Below are 17,673 nucleotides of genomic sequence, written 5' to 3'. Positions count from 1 at the left end.
CCCCGGCCTGCTGCCTCTGTTCCACTTTCATCTCTGCAGCTTCTCTGACATCCAGGATGTGTTTGAGCCGCCACCGCCGACCTGAAGGTGCTGTGAGGCAGCAGGTGAAGCTGAAGGTGCATCTTTGTCTGACTTAGACAGGATGTCATCACTTCCACCACACGTGTCAGAACGATGACGACTGCGGTGATGATAATGATGCGGCTGCTTAAAGGGTTAACCTGCAGCGACAACAAAGGAGGGAGGAAGAGGAGGCAGTGGGTGCTGCCTTTTAGCCCCGCCCTGAAATTCTTTATTGGAGAGGCTGTTTACAACCTCGCCGCATAGGAGTCCCCGGGTTCATCAGCCCTGCGGGGAGGGGGCGAGGAGGAGGGCTCACGAGAGCGAGGAGAGAAATGTTACAGGAAGAAGACAATAAGAGACGATGGTGAGGCCTCCAGAGCCGCCGCTTTGTTTCTTTGTCTCGTTTCTGTGAATTTAACGTGCACATGTCTGAGGCTCCGCGCGCACGTGAGGAAGAGGAGGGAGAAGAAGACGAGATTGTGTAGTTTCAGCTCTGCAGTGAAGAGAAAGTGTTTACATGTCCCTGCTGCAGCATGAAACAGTGAGCACATCACAGCCACGCCACACCAGCTTCACTAAAGAAGGAAAATCTGCTCACGTCGTCAGTGTTTTTCACTTTTTAAGATTATGTTCACATGCATTTGTCATTTCAGCCACTAAAGCTTCAACTTTTCCACAAACCCAAAATTTAAATTTTTTTCTCCAGAAATACACCTGTGTCTAATCCTTTCTGTATTGACAGCAACATGTCAGTAATGTCAAGCTGTTTCTATCATGTCACCAGTAAAATTATTTTTTTGTCTTAGCAGTGTGTCTCATTTCTGACATTAAATCATAAGAAAGCATTTTTAAAATCTATTTCTGTTTTACATGATCACGATTCAAAGAATATGTATGTATATACACAAATTAATTCCTAATAGAAAACATGTGAAAGTAAATGTGCCTGTGTTTGACAGAAAAGACCTCATTAAAAACACTCAAAAATAAGATTCTGAGTTTTCAGTTAAATATAGAATAGTGTAAATGCACCATAACTGTTGTATTTTAGGTAAATGAGTGTGAATAAACAGGTATTTCTTAATGATACTCCATATTTAGAGAGGCTGAGACAGTCAACACGCTCCACACTCAGTGTATTTACTAACGTTTTACCATGATTTTAACCGTAAACGTTTAAAAACATGCCGGTGACGCGGTGTTTCTGGTGTGGCCGTGTGTCTGCAGTGTGTTTTCCTCGGTTTTACCTGCTTTCACCTGTCCTTTTTTGTTCCTTTTTCACTCCATCTGCAGTTTACATGCCTGTCGCGCGCGTCCCCGCGGTCCCGCCTCGCGCCTCCCAACCTTTCCCCCAGTTCGAGCGCGCCGCTGGGTTCACCGGGTTTACTCTGACACCGCTGACTCCGCGGCCACGCCCCCCGACAGCCACGCACCCCGCCGCGGGCCAATCGCGTGACGCTCACGTAGCGATCACGCACCGCCTCGCCCGTGATTGGCCGCGGCCCGCTACACCTTTGACTTTGATTGGCTGCGTGTTACCACCCGCCAGACCGCTCTGAATTTCGTTTCTGTGTTTTTTGTTTTTTTTCCGGTGCTCTCAGCTGAAGCCAGTCTGCTGGCAGCGGCTCAGCGCTCCGACTGAAGCTCCAGTAGCTGTACACGGAGTTGCCGCCGACCCTTTCCCCACTCCTCCGTCTGCTCTTTCTCTTCGTCAACTCAGCCTCGCTGCTGTCAGGTCAGTTTCCAGAAACTTGGAATGTTAGAACTGTGCGGTACCGCCCGGGGCTCCAGAACCTCCGGGTTCGGGGTCCGGGGACGGAGCGGTTCTGCAGCCCCGGTCGGGTTGTTTCGGCTCGGCTCGGCTGGGCTGTGTTGGCGCTGTCTGCTGGTTTATCTGAGGTCACAGTGAACCCAGTCACTCCTGTGTGTGCGCGCGCGCGTGAGCAGTACCAACAGTTGCATCCCTGCAGTGCATCGCTCACCGCTGCAGAAACTTTACAGATGATTTCTTTGTTTTGGTACAGTTGATGCTTTCGGTTCCGTGTCGTCGATTAATTAGCCGGACAGGATTGACTGATTTGATTGATTTTGATATTTTCGAGCGGCTCTCAGCGTCGTTGTGTTCAGTTTGTTTCTTTGGCTTGTGACAGTGAAGCCAGTAGTTTGAGTTTCACCTGGCATGTTCTCACTGTTCTCTAACACAGATTAATTGATTAATCCGATTTTAAATTTTTTAGTACATTTTTTTTTGTCTAAGTTTGTTTTTGCAAGTGTGTTTCAGTCTCTCGTGTGCCAGTTTGTTTTTCTTTATTAAACATGACATTAATTTGATTATTTTGATGTTGATCATGCAAATTTTTCATTTCCTTTAATATTTTGGCTAAACAGTTAAATTGATTTTCATCCTCTTAATGTGACTGTAAATTAATTATTTTGACAATGATCAGATGATATTTTCTTTGGTTTGACTAAACAATTAATCCGTTAATTGTAAACCTGTTGAGCAAAATAATCTATTATTAATTTGATGACTCTCATGAATTTAGATTCTTTGGTCTGAGCTCACTGTAGTAATTAAAGATCGGTTTCACTGTCACTGACTCAATAAAATGTTAAAATCATTTACATTCATTTTGATTTGCATTTGGCTCTAATAGGAAACGCCTGCTTCATTACTGCTGATTTAAAATAATCACGTTTTCATGAGTGCATGTTTTACCTGTTTAAACAGTGTAAAGCAAATATTTGCACCTGAAGCTGACGTGTAAAATTCTGTGTGTTTTTGTTCTAAAAACCAGTTAAAGTTATTTTCCATAAAATAAATCCTAATGTGGCGTCTCTGATTTTCCTGCGATTTGACTGTGTGAATCAGACTCAGCCTCAGTTTCATCCCAGAAATCTGCACTGAACACAAAGAAAATGCAGAGGAAGAGAAACCTGACAACACACCAGGAATCAATCCGAGTCACGCAGAAAAAAAGATCTCAGAATTAAAAACAGAAAGTGTGTCTGGAGCAATAAATGCATCCCAAGCTTCTCAATCAGGTGTGAGTGTGTCGGGGAACAGGTGTTATTAATCGTGGAGCCCAGTTGATTATTAGCACATTAAAGGCAGCGAGCGGCGTTCATTTATGAGTAAACCTTGTTGTTTCTCTGTCAATAGGTGTGGTGTGTTTTTGTGGTCGTGGGGAATCAGAGTGCGGGGTCTGTGTGTGTTTGTGTTGAAACGGATTGTTTTGTCCAACTATACTTCCTGTCAGGAGCTTCCTCTCTCTATCTCTCTCTCTCACAGGGAGAGTTGGTTCATGTCAGTGTGGGAGGAGGAGTGGGCGGGGCTTGTTCATGATGGGGGTTTTTTGTTTTGTTTTGTTTTTTTCTCCTATTTTTGTTAGCACCTCCCGCAATCTATTCTGGGTGCAGTGAGGTTCCCCGTCAGGCAGGGTGAGAGGTTGGGTGTACCCACTATATCCCCCCCCCCCCCCCCCCTCCGCCTGTTCTCTCTGTTTACATCGTTATCTCTCGCCCCTCGCTTGCCCTCCTCCCCCTCTTCCTCCCATCCTGTACGTGCTGCTAAGCAGATGCCAGCCAAGCAGCCAGGAGCCCTTTGTCCCCGAGTCACCTCCCATCTACAGTTCTCGCCCCTTTAATTAATTTATTTATTTCCTGATGTGGTAGATGCAGCTCAGCCGGAGGTGGGAAAACTGTGACATCATTGGTCATTAGATGGGAGGTGTTTGGCTTTATCCGTGGAGTAAGAGGAAGAAAGAAAGAAAAAGAAGCTGGGCTGTGAGGCAGACGCTCAACAGTTTATAGGATAGTGAGCACTAACAGTGCGTTTAAGTCATATGGGAGAAAGAAGACGGTCCACTGCCTGCTTGCCATCACCCTCAATTAGCTTCCAGAAGTTGCCTGTATAGCTAAAGCCCAACAGAAACTTCGATGAGACCAGAAGAAGCAGCTGGTTGTGGCTGAACTACCCTCTGCCCATGTCTCTACCCATGCCCCTCTTTAGGTTTCCAGAAGCAGTCCAGTCAGATGAAAGTGGGCTTTGATTGGAGCATGACTGATATACCTGTGAAGCTGATATTGGCTATTTCCCAATATATCATTATCAGAATGTATAACAGCCGAAAAATAAATCAAAGTAAGGAAGACACGGGAGAAACGATTACTTGTCCACGAGAGGACACTCTGCAACTTCCCTGTTGGCAACATATGTTTGGAAACTCCCACCAAATTCAGTCTTTAAGTCTGATGTTATTAGCCATTTCCGGGTCCAAACTTTGCTTCAGGTCCCAAAGTCAAATGAACACTGTGGCATAACTGAGAGTTAAAAACTGTCTAAATTCTTTCATGTTCAATAAAATGGTCAGTGTGGTTTCTTTACCAGGTGTAACAATTACATTTAACATCCGGGCATCCATGAAAACTGAATTTATGAAGTTTAACGGAGTTTGAAGTTAGCAGGGAGTTAGCTCGCTAGCTTCCATGTTTAAAAGTTGCTACAGTGGTAATAAAAACCCAGAGACCGACAGTGATTACTGACCATTTTTGGGTCTTGTTCATATTAAATAGAACAAGATACAAAACATTAAAATATGTTAAAAAGACAACAGCTTAATAAACACACAGCAGTTTGAACCCGGAAGCAGGGTTCATACGTCATCACTTAAGAAACGAATAGCAACCAGCTATTGATCCATGCGGAGGTGGGCGGAGTGTAATCAAATGATCCTTGACTTGTGATAATAAAATAAGGTTACTTTTACTCCATCATCATAATATTGCTGCAGAGACTCATAAATAACAACCTAACAAACGTCTGGGAACTTTGTTCATGTTTCCTGTGTTTTAAATTTTTACTTTTATATTTTGAATCAGGTTTAAACACACTCAGGCTCTAGCTTTTAGGGTAGAGTGTAGCTGAATGTGCCAAAAACTGCAGTACCTCTAACATCCAGCAGAGGCTCCAGCAGCATTCAAAATGGTAAATGGCCTGTATTTATATAGCGCTTTACTAGTCCCTAAGGACCCCAAAGCGCTTTACATATCCAGTCATCCACCCATTCACACACACATTCACACACTGGTGATGGCAAGCTACATTGTAGCCACAGCCACCCTGGGGCGCACTGACAGAGGCGAGGCTGCTGGACACTGGCGCCACCGGGCCCTCTGACCACCACCAGTAGGCAACGGGTGAAGTGTCTTGCCCAAGGACACAACGACCGAGACTGTCCGAGCCGGGGCTCGAACCTGCAACCTTCCGATTACAAGGCGAACTCCTAACTCTTGAGCCACGATCGCCCCAAAACAAAAAATGGGGCAGAGACAGACATGCGGCAAAGAGCCACGGGTCGAACTCGAACCCGGGCTCCCCACTCTCCGGGCCACCAGCGCCATTTGGTCGTAATTCTGCGCTTCTGAGCTGATTTTTGCTTTAAAATCACAGAAAATAATCCGATTAAAGTGACGAGAAATGCTAAAGTCTTTTAAAACTGACCTTTGACCTCTCGACTGTTCTCAGGTCAGCCGTGTGGACAGACAGACAGCAGCAGCCATGGAGCAAAAGTCGTACGTCGAGTACCATGACCTGGAGGCTGCCGAAGCGCTCGTCAGCATGAGCTTCTGGGGTCAAAGGTCGCACAAGCCCCGCCCACTGACGCCCACCTCTGACTCCTGTGACTCTATCCAACTCCACTCGGAGGGCACAGATACACCAAAAGACCTGATCGCCCTCTCCTCGCTGGTAAGAACCAATACAGTCAGAACGTTAGAAAATGTTAAATGCACACGCATGACTAAATGACCTCATCAGACACATCGTTACCATATTTATAAAAATGTAACACAAAAAATTCTTTCTAGGTTTTTCATTATTTAGTTAACTACTTAATTTGTTTTAAGTAATTTTCTTCTGTGAATGAATTCGTAGCATTTGGGATCCGTCTGTCTAACACCTGCTTTCTCTCTCAGTGTATAACTCCGCCTCAAAGTCCAAGCTTCGCCGAGGCCTCTGCAACCCCCATCCTCACCATCGCCTCCAAACCACACTTACCCTCCCCCGCCCTTCACAGTGACCCCCATGCCGTCACTTCAGAGACCTCAGCACTTGCACCTCACTCAGAGTCAACCTGTGTGGCTCCGCCCAGCAGAGCGATGGCCACCAGTGTCATCCGCCACACCGCTGACAGCCTCAGCCTTCCTCTGCCCAACACCGAGCTGTCAGAAACTTCCACGCAGCCTCTGCCACCACTTCTGCAGACGCTTCCAGAGGAGAAGGACGACCCTCCCCCAACTCCCGACACCCCCCCATCGCCTCCCGCCTCAGCTTCTCCACCTCACTCGCTGTCTTCCTCACCGCTGCTCTGCCAGGTTTTCCCGGTGAACGGCCGAACGGGGATGATCTCCGCCTTCGTCCAGGCCCCAGTTCAGGTGCAGGGGCCGGGCGGGCCCAAGCCAATCCTTCCCCAGTCTCCCACTTCCAGCTTCGCCCAGCCGCTGCTGCTGGGCTCCGCCGTGCCACAAGGGACTGTGATGTTTGTGGTGCCACAGCCACCCGTGCCCCAGCCACAACCAGGCCCGCAGACCGTCATGACCTTGGGCAACACCAAGCTCCTCCCACTCGCCCCAGCTCCTGTTTACATGCCGTCAGGAGCGAACAGTGGCACCTCGCAGGCAGACTTCTCTCGCAGACGGGACTACGTGTGCACCTTCCCTGGGTGCAAAAAGACCTACTTCAAGAGTTCACACCTCAAGGCTCACCTGCGCACACACACAGGTATGAGTCACCTCAGGGGAAGGAGAACCACAGACAGACACTCACCTGTCTTATAGACATGAGCTAACCACTTACGTGTCCTCTTGTTCCACAGGTGAGAAGCCATTTAGCTGTCACTGGGAGGGCTGTGACAAGCGGTTCGCCCGCTCCGATGAGCTTTCCCGCCACCGCCGCACGCACACTGGTGAGAAGAAGTTTGTCTGCAGCGTGTGTGAACGGCGGTTCATGCGCAGCGACCATCTGACCAAACACGCCCGACGGCACATGACTACCAAGAGGCCGTCATCGTGGCCCGGCGAAACCCGAGACCTCAGCAAAGGCGCCCTGCCAAAGGGTCAGAACAGAGGACCGGCACTTCCCGTTGGCGTGCTGGTTCCTGCTGCCAACTAACTAACAGACTAGTGTCACTCACAGGGCCATCTCAGGAGCCCCGGGGGGAGGGGCCAAACACCGACCAGACTCTTAAAGAGTGACTGTGACTGGTTGTTTCAATCAGCTCCGCCCACCACATCAGGACGATGTTTTGTACTCGGCTACGTTTACACGACCTCAGAACAGGGTCAGACACACCTGGACACATTTTACAGGGACCTGTCCTGCTCACTTCCTGCTCTGAACGGTAGCTTAGCATGAATGGCAGTTTAAAATAAGCCATCCATTCATGATCTCTCTAAAAAAAGACGCCATGGCTCAGTTCTTACTGGCTTCTCATTGGCCAGGGTCTGGAAGCCTGCTGAGGGGAGAACAGTAGATTTACTATATTACTATTATAGATAAGCTATATTAGTATATGGAAGTTCAGGAAACAGGCGCCATTGAACGAGGGCGTTTTGTCCTTAACCGACCAATCAGCTTCACTGTGAGAAAAATTGAAGGACCTTTATTACCAGGAAGTGATTGCTCTTCTATATAAGGAGATCTGTCACTAGCTGCTGTCAGCTTGTCACAGAAGTGACAGGAAAAAACCCAAAAAGACCCAAAAACCCTGTTGGTCCCATGTTTGAAGTTTCAGCACATGTATGACGCAGACAGGAGAGCAGAGCAGGTCCCTTCAGGAGTTTAAGGCCGTCCTTCGAGTGGAGGAGGCGCTCAGATGAATCCAGTTCTTTTCTATGTTCATGCTGCCGAGAGTTGAACGATCTGAGTGCCGCCGTTTTCCTGTTACTTTTGTTAACGTAGACATAGCCGTCATCAGCAGAGGACGGCAAGCTTTCTCCACCATTCTCAGGACATTTTATTCCCACGATCCACAAACACACCGCCGCAGGAGGAGGAGGACCTGAAGGCACCAGGCTGCTACTCACTCACAGACATCCACACAAAGCCGATGTTGCACTGGAATATTTTTGAATCTCACTTGTTTTTGTACTCTCTCTCTCTCTCTCTCTCTCCCCCGCCGTGTACCATCACGGCTGCGTCTTTTTAGCGACTCGTTAGCGACCTGTTAGCGACTCGTGTACACTCTTATTGTTTGCCAAAGCCTCAGTATCATGCTTCTTAGCCCACTTCTGTTCTGACTGTAAATACTGTAAATATCTTGATATCTATATGAGTGTTATGTGTAATCCAATCTACATTTATTCACAGTACGAGATATTAATATTTTAAGAGTCTGTGGACAGTATTCATTACTGTGATACTACCTACTATCTTTGCTTTACACATTATTATTATTATTCTTATTATCATTGTTAATATTATTATTATTATTATTATTATTATTATTATTATTATTATTTAATAAACATTCGTTGAGGAAAGTGCTGTTTTTGATAGTTTGATTTGGCCCATAGTGTAGCCAGTAAAAATACCTCATGTTATTAAATGTTATTCTTAATAATAACAGCTTATATTAAAATAATCCTTTTCTTTTTCTTTCGAACATTTACCTGTACACCACGGTGATGGTGAAGAAAATGGCTTTTATAATAAAATGTTACCACGAGGCTGGCACCAGCTGTTTTTTGCGTTTGTCTGCAGTCATTGTTTCACTGAGAATTTCAACAGCTGGAAAAACTTTACTCATCAATACTTTTGTGATTTTTGACTAAAAGTCGAATTTTGTACTTTTAAGCAAAACTAAAACGCTGCAGTGAAGCACATTGCTCCAGCCTGGCTCATGTTACTGATCCAACTCCACAGTAAACATGCAGCACATTTTAAATCCACGTGGATGCCCCGGGGGTATTTGGGGTTCAGTAACTTGCTCAGGGACTCTTCAGATGGATGCAGTAGCTGAGGAACCTCAGAGTGATTAGCATCTCGCTCTAAATCTTGAGCCAGTCTAAGCACCGTGATTTTTAAAGGCGCTATATAAATACAGGCCATTTACCATTTACCATTTTTTTTGGAGGGGAACCCTCAGGTCGGGTGTAGCTTTTCAGTAAAGTCCCATACTGGATGTTTCTTTGCATGTAGGCGAGTGAGTGAATTCAGTGAATAATCAGCATTGTTGACCTCAGTATAAACTGATGTCTGATTTGTTGGTGTGTAAACTCCACCACAAGCTGCACTGACCTGTCTGTATGTAATCACCATACTTCAATCTGTTTTTCACCATGTTTAACATAATTCAGCAGCTGCACATCCTGTACAGATCCAATATCTGATTTTAAAAAATGTATTTTATGTTCACATAAAACATTTACATTTCCAGTTTAACACGTCACTTGCTCTGCAGTGCTTACCTTTAAAAATAATCTCTCATCTTGCTCAACTGTCCTCCTTTTCCCCATCTCGGAGTGAGGTTCTCATTCGTCTTCCTGCCTGTTGCACAGCAGCTGGGCCTTTGTCACACAGCATGTCTGAGAGCTAAACTGCACACTAAGAGTCTGTGTTTGCTTACATTTGATGAACTCATTTAAAAGTTGGATTTTAAATTTCCTGCCACTTAAAAAGCTTTCCTCCCTTACAAACAAACAAATGACCTCTAAATTCAACTTCTACACATACAAACATGTGATTTTATGATCTGACATTAAGATCAATTAAAAGGTAAGTCTAATTTACTTATTTAAAATTATTTTTTCATTTGCCAGTGGACAGCCATCTTTAAAATGGCCACCATCTTGAGTTTTAAAATGGCTGGTGGGCTTTAAAAACAAAACTGTACAATAAAGGAGTTGATGTGGCCTCAGAGCAGGAAGATCCTGGCTTTGAATGCACCAGCCGGGGTTCTCCCTGTTCCTTGGTGGGTTCTCTAGCTTCCTCACACATGTGGTTTAGGTTAACTGGTAACTCTTGGCCAAAGCTGTGAATGTGAATGTGAATCTCTTCACTCTCTGACAGCTGGATGGATAGTCTCCATGTTAGCTGGCATATATGAGAGAGATAAGTGTGTGTACTTATATCCCCCCAGGAATAGTCTTCCTGTAAAGCTCAGTTATCGGCTGAACTATTAAACATTTTAAACCTCATTAATACATGAAAATTAGCACCTGTTCTAGGCTAACTCGCACTTGTGTAATGTTTCTGTTAAAATGGTAAAAAATAAACGACATCAGCATGTTTTCACAAATTAAAGGAATATTTAATGTTGTAATATTAGATTAACAGAATAGAACAGTAAAGATTGCTTATAAAATATATATATTTTAGGCTTGCTATAGCAAATTTAAATGTTATGTTATGTTTAAAATACTTTTTAAAAATAGTTTGGGCACAAAAAATTAAAGCATTAATTGGCATTAAGGACATAACCAGGTTAGCGTTGCATAAAGCTAGCTAGTACTGGCTTCATCCACAGGTCAGAAATATCCAACTGTTTAAAACTGACTGTAGGGTAATTCTGAAAACACCACACAAAGAAAACCCTCAAAGCAGGACCGAAAAAGAAGATTTGGTTGAATGTTTTTATTTTTATGTGAAAACAAGTCGGACACCACAAAGTCAATGCTTTTATATATTTCCGGTATAAAGTTTGGCGCTCAGGAGAAAAACAAAGGAAAGGGACGGGGAAAAAAATGACCATTGGAACTGCTCATCCCAAAATGCATCCCAACGAATGACCTCTGATAATTTTTTTGATTTCAGTAAAAACAAAATACAGTGTGTAATTTGTGTACTTACTGTTGTGTGTAACTGTATTTGGGGCTGCGTTTTGTTCCTGACTGCAGTGCCCACTTTTTGACTTTGCTGTTAAACGTTTCCATGGAAACAGCACCCTGTACCAATCAGAGACATTGCTTTTTGAGTTTAGGATTGTGGGTAGAGTAGTTCTTTTTCTCGACATCGTTAATAAGAGTGTTATTCTTCAAACATCGTAGCTGTCAATAAGACGCCTGTGGATGGCACATAACCAGAGTCCCTGTGGACATTTATAAAGGTTACTGCTAATAAATAATAAACTGTTTAAACTAACACAGGTTCTTCTGTGTGAAGGTTAGCTAATGCTCACAATCCAATATCACATTACAAATGAAACATTTCATTCACATGCAAACATTCACGCTCACTTTTCTGATTGTTGTTCCTATACATTCAGAGGAATGCATAAAAAATGAGCCTCACACATATCAAGTGAAACTCGTATGTTTTGTTGTTATTTTTTGTCTTTTTGGATCATTTTAAACGCCCACCGTGTTCAGTCAGCGGCATTCCTAAATAAATCACAGCCAGTCCTCTTTATTTTCCTGATTTTAAGTCCTTCACTGGGCAAAATGGCGGCTTCGTTGCGCTGTGTGGAGATAAATGAGGTTAATTCTCCGGCTTCACAGTTTCGTTTCCTCCGTGTGTGAAGTTTCTGCTCCACGACAGCAGAGTTACACAACCCGAGCTCCGCGCTCTCTGCCCACACCACCAGGTAGCAACCGCCATCCAATCACCACGTGGGGCTGAGGGGGTGTGACCAATGGGAGCACACGTCGTCATGACTTGGCCCGTGAGAGGGGGCGTGTCATCTGTGTGGAATGGTTTCCGCCCCTTTGTCTTACTGACCGACATTCGGCTGGAGCCAAAGTAAAATATAAAGTAAAAATAGAAGAAAAAACAGTGGAGTCTGGTGGAGGCCGTGGGCGGGGAAACAGTGACGCCATGTGGTAATGTGAGGTATTAAACGCACTACAGGACAATAAAACAAACGATTATGACATAATCACAAGTATTACCCCTGAGAGCAGATATGTATGAGCCTAATCTGGCTCAGTTATGGCAAATGACCAGTGGGCGCTGGAGAAAAGTAAACATAACATTAAAAACCTGAACAAAAACCATGTAAACCTTAACACATGGGGGGAATATTATTCAGCAGTAAAATACTGTGATCCACAAATGATTTCAAAAGGTGGGTTCAGAGGATTTATTTTACCCCCAAACAGATTAAAATCAACCCCAAATCTTCAATAAATGACACATTTAATATTTCAATTTGCAAAACAAAACAAGGGTATGGAGGGAGGAGACACTGGAGGGAGAGGGGTGAAGCCAAACACCCCTCTCCAGATGGAAATCTGACAACAAACCTTTGGAGCAGAATATTTCTGATGTGGCTTCTTGTTTTCATGTCTAATGACAAATATAAAAATGACTCTCAAAATGCCTCAACACTGGTGTTTTTCTGCATCAAGTACAGAAAAGATTTAAAGAATGCTGACCAGTCAGTGGTAGATGCTCCTGGATTGGGAGCTTTGGCTACTGCACACATGGCTTTCCTTCGTGATGAGGGAACTGTTGTTGATGCTCCCACTTTAGGTACTGGGAAATAATGGCTACTCATTTGGCAGGCAAGCGGGAAAATGGGATCTGGAAGGGCTGTTTTCAATCTGAAGTCCAGCATTATCTCCACTGTTTGGCAGAAGCTCCAGGTTGTTGTATTTCCCTCCTATAGCCAAACTCATCTCTAACTGAGAAGTGCCCAATGAGTGTGGTGTCATCTGCAAACTCTAAATTTTACTGACTCAGTTGGTCAGTTTTCCTAATCTTTCCATGAATGGTCTGATGGTGTACTGCTATAAATTATGGGATGTAATGGCCTCTTCTGCCTCTATAAAGGATCCTTCAGTGTCTCCTCTACTAAAGGAGGTAATAAAGGAAACACTGAAGCTCCTTTCCTCAGTATTTAGAGGATTCAATCAGCTCTGATTATGGCTGCACAGACTTCTAGATCAGTCTCTACATTTGACTTTCAAAGTTTGTTTCTTCTCTGTAATGTTTGAGCAAAAATGTTCAGCTCTCATTTCAAGACACACTTTGGATCACTGTGTTGTGTTTTTATTTGCTGGGAAAAAAAAACACAACATCTCGCCATTAAATTTCCATTCTGCTATACATATGAAGGAAATGTACTGCTATGTGCTGGCAGGGTTTAATGGATTTATTTGTTTTGATGATACTAAACTGGATATTTTCATATTGATGACTCTGAATTCAGCTGCTGGAACCTCCAACTGATATTTGATGGAAAAACATTCAGTATAGAAGAAAACTGGCAGACTAATCAATAATAAAAGTAATGTTTGGTAGCAGGTTTGACTGAGCTCAGAGGCGGGATGGAAGAAGCTTCTCATTAACAGTAAATCTGAAGCTTTTAACACTGCTGATTGTTTTTTGAATTGACTGAATATTAATGGACTGAAGCTTCCAGCCACAGTGATTCATTGTGTGTCAGTGAATGCATTGCGTGTGCTGGGCTGCAGCTTCATGGTTCCATCTAGTGGACTGATAGTAGAAGTAGAGCAGCTGATGGCAGCTTCCTCGGCCTCGCACTGGTGTCTGACTGCATTCAGCTGACATTGAGAGGAAGCAGAAAAGAACTGGCTGATATTTGGACAACACACATGATGGAAAGGAGGACTTCAGTTGATGTGCACATGAATGATTTGTGTTTCCTCTGCAGGTGAACTTAGAAAGTGAGCGTGAGCGGATGTGAATGTGAATTCAGCAGCATGGAGCAGTGTGAGCACAGAGAGGAGGGAGTTCCTACCCTTGAATCCACCCTGTGTGGGGAATATGAGAGCCAGACCAAAGCTTGGAGGTGAGAGGACAATCTCTGACTGCCAGGACTCTTCTCCAGGTCACAGCTCAGCACTCACATCACTGCTCTATCAATATTCACAGGAACCTACCTGATGATGATGATGAGATGATGAGATAGCCTTTATTTGTCAGTTGCAGGTCTTTTGCCCACAACCAAGATGACAGACCTTGCCGACCGTACATACAATACAAACATCACATTGGGGAGACAGGTCAGGCTAGGTAGCGAGGAAAAAAACATTGAAATGTGTAACACAGAAGGATAATGCAGGAATGCACAGGTATCAACAGACCATAACACAATAAACACAGACAGCAACATGGGAAAGAGTTCCAGTGTGTACATCTGATCTGGGACCGCTGCAATCTTTCGACTGCGCCTCCAGCTGACCCGATGTCCACATCATGGGGGAGGTAAGCGTTGGAGGTGGCGTTGGTTAGGGAAGGTGATGCGTCAGTGAGTGCTTATCAGTATCAGTATATGTATGTGTGTGCGTGTCCATAGTTCAGCTGAGACAGTGTCCTTCGCCCCGCCAGGCTAAGTAAACAGTCTTCCAGCCAACCCAGGTCGCCTTGTAGGGAATGGGAAGGAACAGACTCAACACAGTCGTTATCAGGGAGTTTTTGTTCGGCTCCAGCCTTGAGCCCACAGCTGGCGCCGAAGGGGTAGCCGCATTATGATGGTAATTTTTATTTTGCAAACAACTCATGAGAATTTCAAGCTGTTTTTAACACTCCGACACTGGTCTCTCAATGTCCCGTTAATAGCTGCGAGTTTCTCCGTGATGTTATTAGCCGTCGATTCTGTGGTCTTGTCACTCTTTTTTGCTCACATAGCAGATTCTGAGACCTCACGACCGCAGCCAACTGATCCGAGATGTAGCTTCCACCCAGAGATGTTGTTCTGAGTTGATTCTTTCCTGATGTAATGTAAACCTGGACCTGGACCCAGCTGTGTGTACTTAAACGGTGTAAGCCAACAACCCTGTACTGCAGAAAGAGGAGCTGTTGTTCGGAACTCACTGATAGCTGTCAGTTTTGAACATCTGATGTTGTTTCTAGTCTCTAACCAGCATCTCAAAGGAAGCCACTGAGCAAGGAATTCATTTATTCTATTAAAAAAAAGTCAAAGATCCTGAATTTTTATATTATTCTGAAGAACAATGGATTTCCTTTTTAGAGAGGAACAATACACCAGCTTTATCTGCATATACATTAATGTAAAGGTGGTCTGGAGAGGTAAAATAATTTCATACTCTTCATATAAAAAACTAAGACACTGAAACATGCACTTCAGGAGGTGAAGAAACTGGAGACCCTTCCTTAGGGATTAATAAAGTATTCTGATTCTGATTCAGCCACATGCCAACAGAAATTATTTGTAAACTTATTAAAAACACAGAATCTAAATACTTTCTTTTTTTTTTTTAAACAGCAATAAAATGGAAAACTGTTCTGTTCTCTAATTTAAAAAAATAAACAATCAGAAAAATCGTCAACAGAAGATGCATCTGGACACATCACACAAGATCACAGGGTAACAAACGTTTTAGACAATATTACTCAAAATTAAACACTCAAGAGGGAGGAAACCTGTAGGGGGTATTTTACAAGCCTGAACATTCCAACTAACAGGCAGATTTTCCAGTGCCAGTGCAGCTAGCTAAACAATGAGGAATCACTTACTACTAAAGAGACAGACAGTGAAAGTGGACAGTATATTTGACTTTATATTCTTGGTATACTCTTTGTATTCTTCTGCTATCTGTACCTGAGCAGTGGTAATGCGCACTCTTTGGTTTTAACTTAAACGTGACGAGGGGCAGCACAAAAGTGATCAACTTAAACTGATTTTTAGTTTTAGCATCCTTATTTTTCCCAGAATTATTGGTTCTGTAACTCGTTAAGATAGGATAAGATAAGATAAGATAACCTTTATTAGTCCCACACGTGGGAAATTTGTTAACAGACAGAGATACATCTATGTCCATTTTTGATGTAAATTAGCCTTTATACATTTAGTGTTTCATTTCAACAGGTGTTTAGCCTCTCTCACAACTTTAGTCAACCTGTATTTCGACTCTTTGAAACTGTCACTGATCCTACTCCAAGAGTGTTAGTAAGTCTGGAGATGTGGGACCTGATTCACCTGAGTTGCTGACCAGAGGGAAGCAGGTCAAACAGGTAGTGGGCAAGGTGTGAGGTGTCACCTGTGATGGCCCTGGTTTACCTGAGACAGGAAGATCTGGCGATGGCCTCCAGGGTTGGTTGGACCCTCAGTGCAGCCTTCCTGTTCTTACTCATAGCCCCTGAGTACCAGACATCAAGCTGGAGGAGAGCACGCTCTCCAGTGAGGAGTTGTAGAAGGCCAGCAGCAAATTCTGGTCCAGGTTATTCTTCCTCAGGACATGGAGGAAGTGCGGCCGCTCCTGGGCCCTCTTTACTAGGGCAATGGTGTTGTGGGTCCAGTTGAGATCAGCAAATATGTGGATGCCCAGAAACCTGAAGGTGGAGACAGATTCCACTCATTCTCCATTGAGAGGGGAGTGAACCTGTCTGTGCCTCCTGAAATCAATGACGAGTTCTTTTGTTTTAAGGACATTAAGCTTCAGGTTATTTTCTGAGCACAAGTTCTCTACCTCCCCATTCTCATCTCCATCAGAGGTAAGCCCAACCACATTGGTGTGATTGGCATACTTGATGATGGTGTTGGTTGGGTGGGTAGGTGCACAGAAGGGGGCTGATCCTGTGGGGATCCGGTGCTGAGTGACAGTGGTGTTGAGAGGTTGGGCCCAAGTTGGACTGATTGAGGTTGGTTTGTGAGTCTTCAGTCTGACTGAGTCATTCATAAAGTATTCTGTTCCAGCTTCTGGAGGACAACATCATCACTTTTGTAAAGAATGAGCGGAAGAAGATCCAGAAGGTTCTGAGTCCAGATTATCCAAAATGCTCAAAGAGACAGAGGAAGGATGAGGAGGTGCTGAAGATTAAGGATGAGGAGCAGAGGAGGTGCACAGAGTCATTCATGACAATCACATTGTACTTCTTGAGGAGAATGAAGCAGGAGGAGCTGGGCGATCAACTGCAGAGCAGTGAGCAGATTTCTATAAAGATTACTGTTGTTGCTCTTTAGGGGAAAGAAATTGTCATGTAAACTTTATAAAGCATTAACTGATATTCTGATTTTTTTTTTTTTTATTCAGAACATGTTGCTGCAGTTTGTCAGTGAAGCTGCTGTCTCTGGGACTTAAGAGTCCTCACTGTAAACTGGAAATTCTCAGGTTAGATCACACTGTTGGATTTGAGATCTGTTTGCCAAATAGACATTACATTTACTTTAGTAAGTAAATTGGGGGGTTTTAGTGCTTCGTAAGAACACAAAACAGACAAAGTGCTTTACAGTAGTATCAATAAAACCAAAGCAATGCCCCCAAAACAATAGGGAAACACATACATCAAATAAAATGAACACAAAGCTATTCCACGTTTTTGAAACTAAAGTTTGAAAATTTGGCCAATCGACCTTATTTTTTAGATGGGTAAATGCAGGAACTAGGGTGTAAGCTCGGAGCCATTCAGTAAGTGGGTGCCTCAACCCATATGGCCATAAAAGTAAGAATCCATATTTTAAATTGAAATCTAAACCTAACAGGTAGCCAGTGCAAAAGCTTTAAAAGCGGGGTAATGTGTGATTAATAAAACAGAGTGAATTGTAAACCTTTGATCAGCATTTAGGGCAGATTGAAAAAGGCATTTAATAGATGCTTCAATCAAACCAGAAAACACTTCATAACAATAATCCAAATGTGAAGAGATAAAAGCATCAGGAATCTTCTATTCAGTTTATAAGCCCCATT

The 17,673-nt window shown here is 43.8% G+C and overlaps 1 protein-coding gene across 1 annotated transcript; it reads left to right on the top strand.

The window, feature by feature from the left end:
- Positions 1-1,559: 1,559 nt before the first annotated feature.
- Positions 1,560-8,792, top strand: klf11a (Kruppel like factor 11a). Its single transcript, XM_086265276.1, has 4 exons — positions 1,560-1,798; positions 5,591-5,812; positions 6,040-6,844; positions 6,939-8,792. The coding sequence occupies exons 2-4, from the start codon at positions 5,624-5,626 to the stop codon at positions 7,232-7,234; spliced, it is 1,290 nt and encodes a 429-aa protein (XP_086121402.1). The 5' UTR covers positions 1,560-1,798; positions 5,591-5,623; the 3' UTR covers positions 7,235-8,792.
- Positions 8,793-17,673: the final 8,881 nt, after the last annotated feature.

The sequence above is a fragment of the Aulonocara sp. 'chitande type north' Nkhata Bay genome, linkage group LG15 (genome assembly GCF_057382095.1).
Source record: "Aulonocara sp. 'chitande type north' Nkhata Bay isolate Kocher_YH1m ecotype deep benthic linkage group LG15, A_spYH_male_GT1.1, whole genome shotgun sequence".
Lineage (NCBI taxonomy): Eukaryota > Metazoa > Chordata > Actinopteri > Cichliformes > Cichlidae > Aulonocara > Aulonocara sp. 'chitande type north' Nkhata Bay.
Note: the sequence above shows the minus strand (reverse complement) of the source record. Positions and strands in the feature narration are given on the sequence as shown.

What these genes read in the sequence shown, in the direction of transcription:
- klf11a (XM_086265276.1), top strand. Translation starts at nt 5,624, where the DNA reads ATGGAGCAAAAGTCGTACGTCGAGTACCATGACCTGGAGGCTGCCGAA. An exon ending in TGATCGCCCTCTCCTCGCTG is followed by an intron (nt 5,813 to 6,039) that starts GTAAGAACCAAT and finishes TTTCTCTCTCAG; the next exon opens with TGTATAACTCCGCCTCAAAG. An exon ending in TCACCTGCGCACACACACAG is followed by an intron (nt 6,845 to 6,938) that starts GTATGAGTCACC and finishes CTTGTTCCACAG; the next exon opens with GTGAGAAGCCATTTAGCTGT.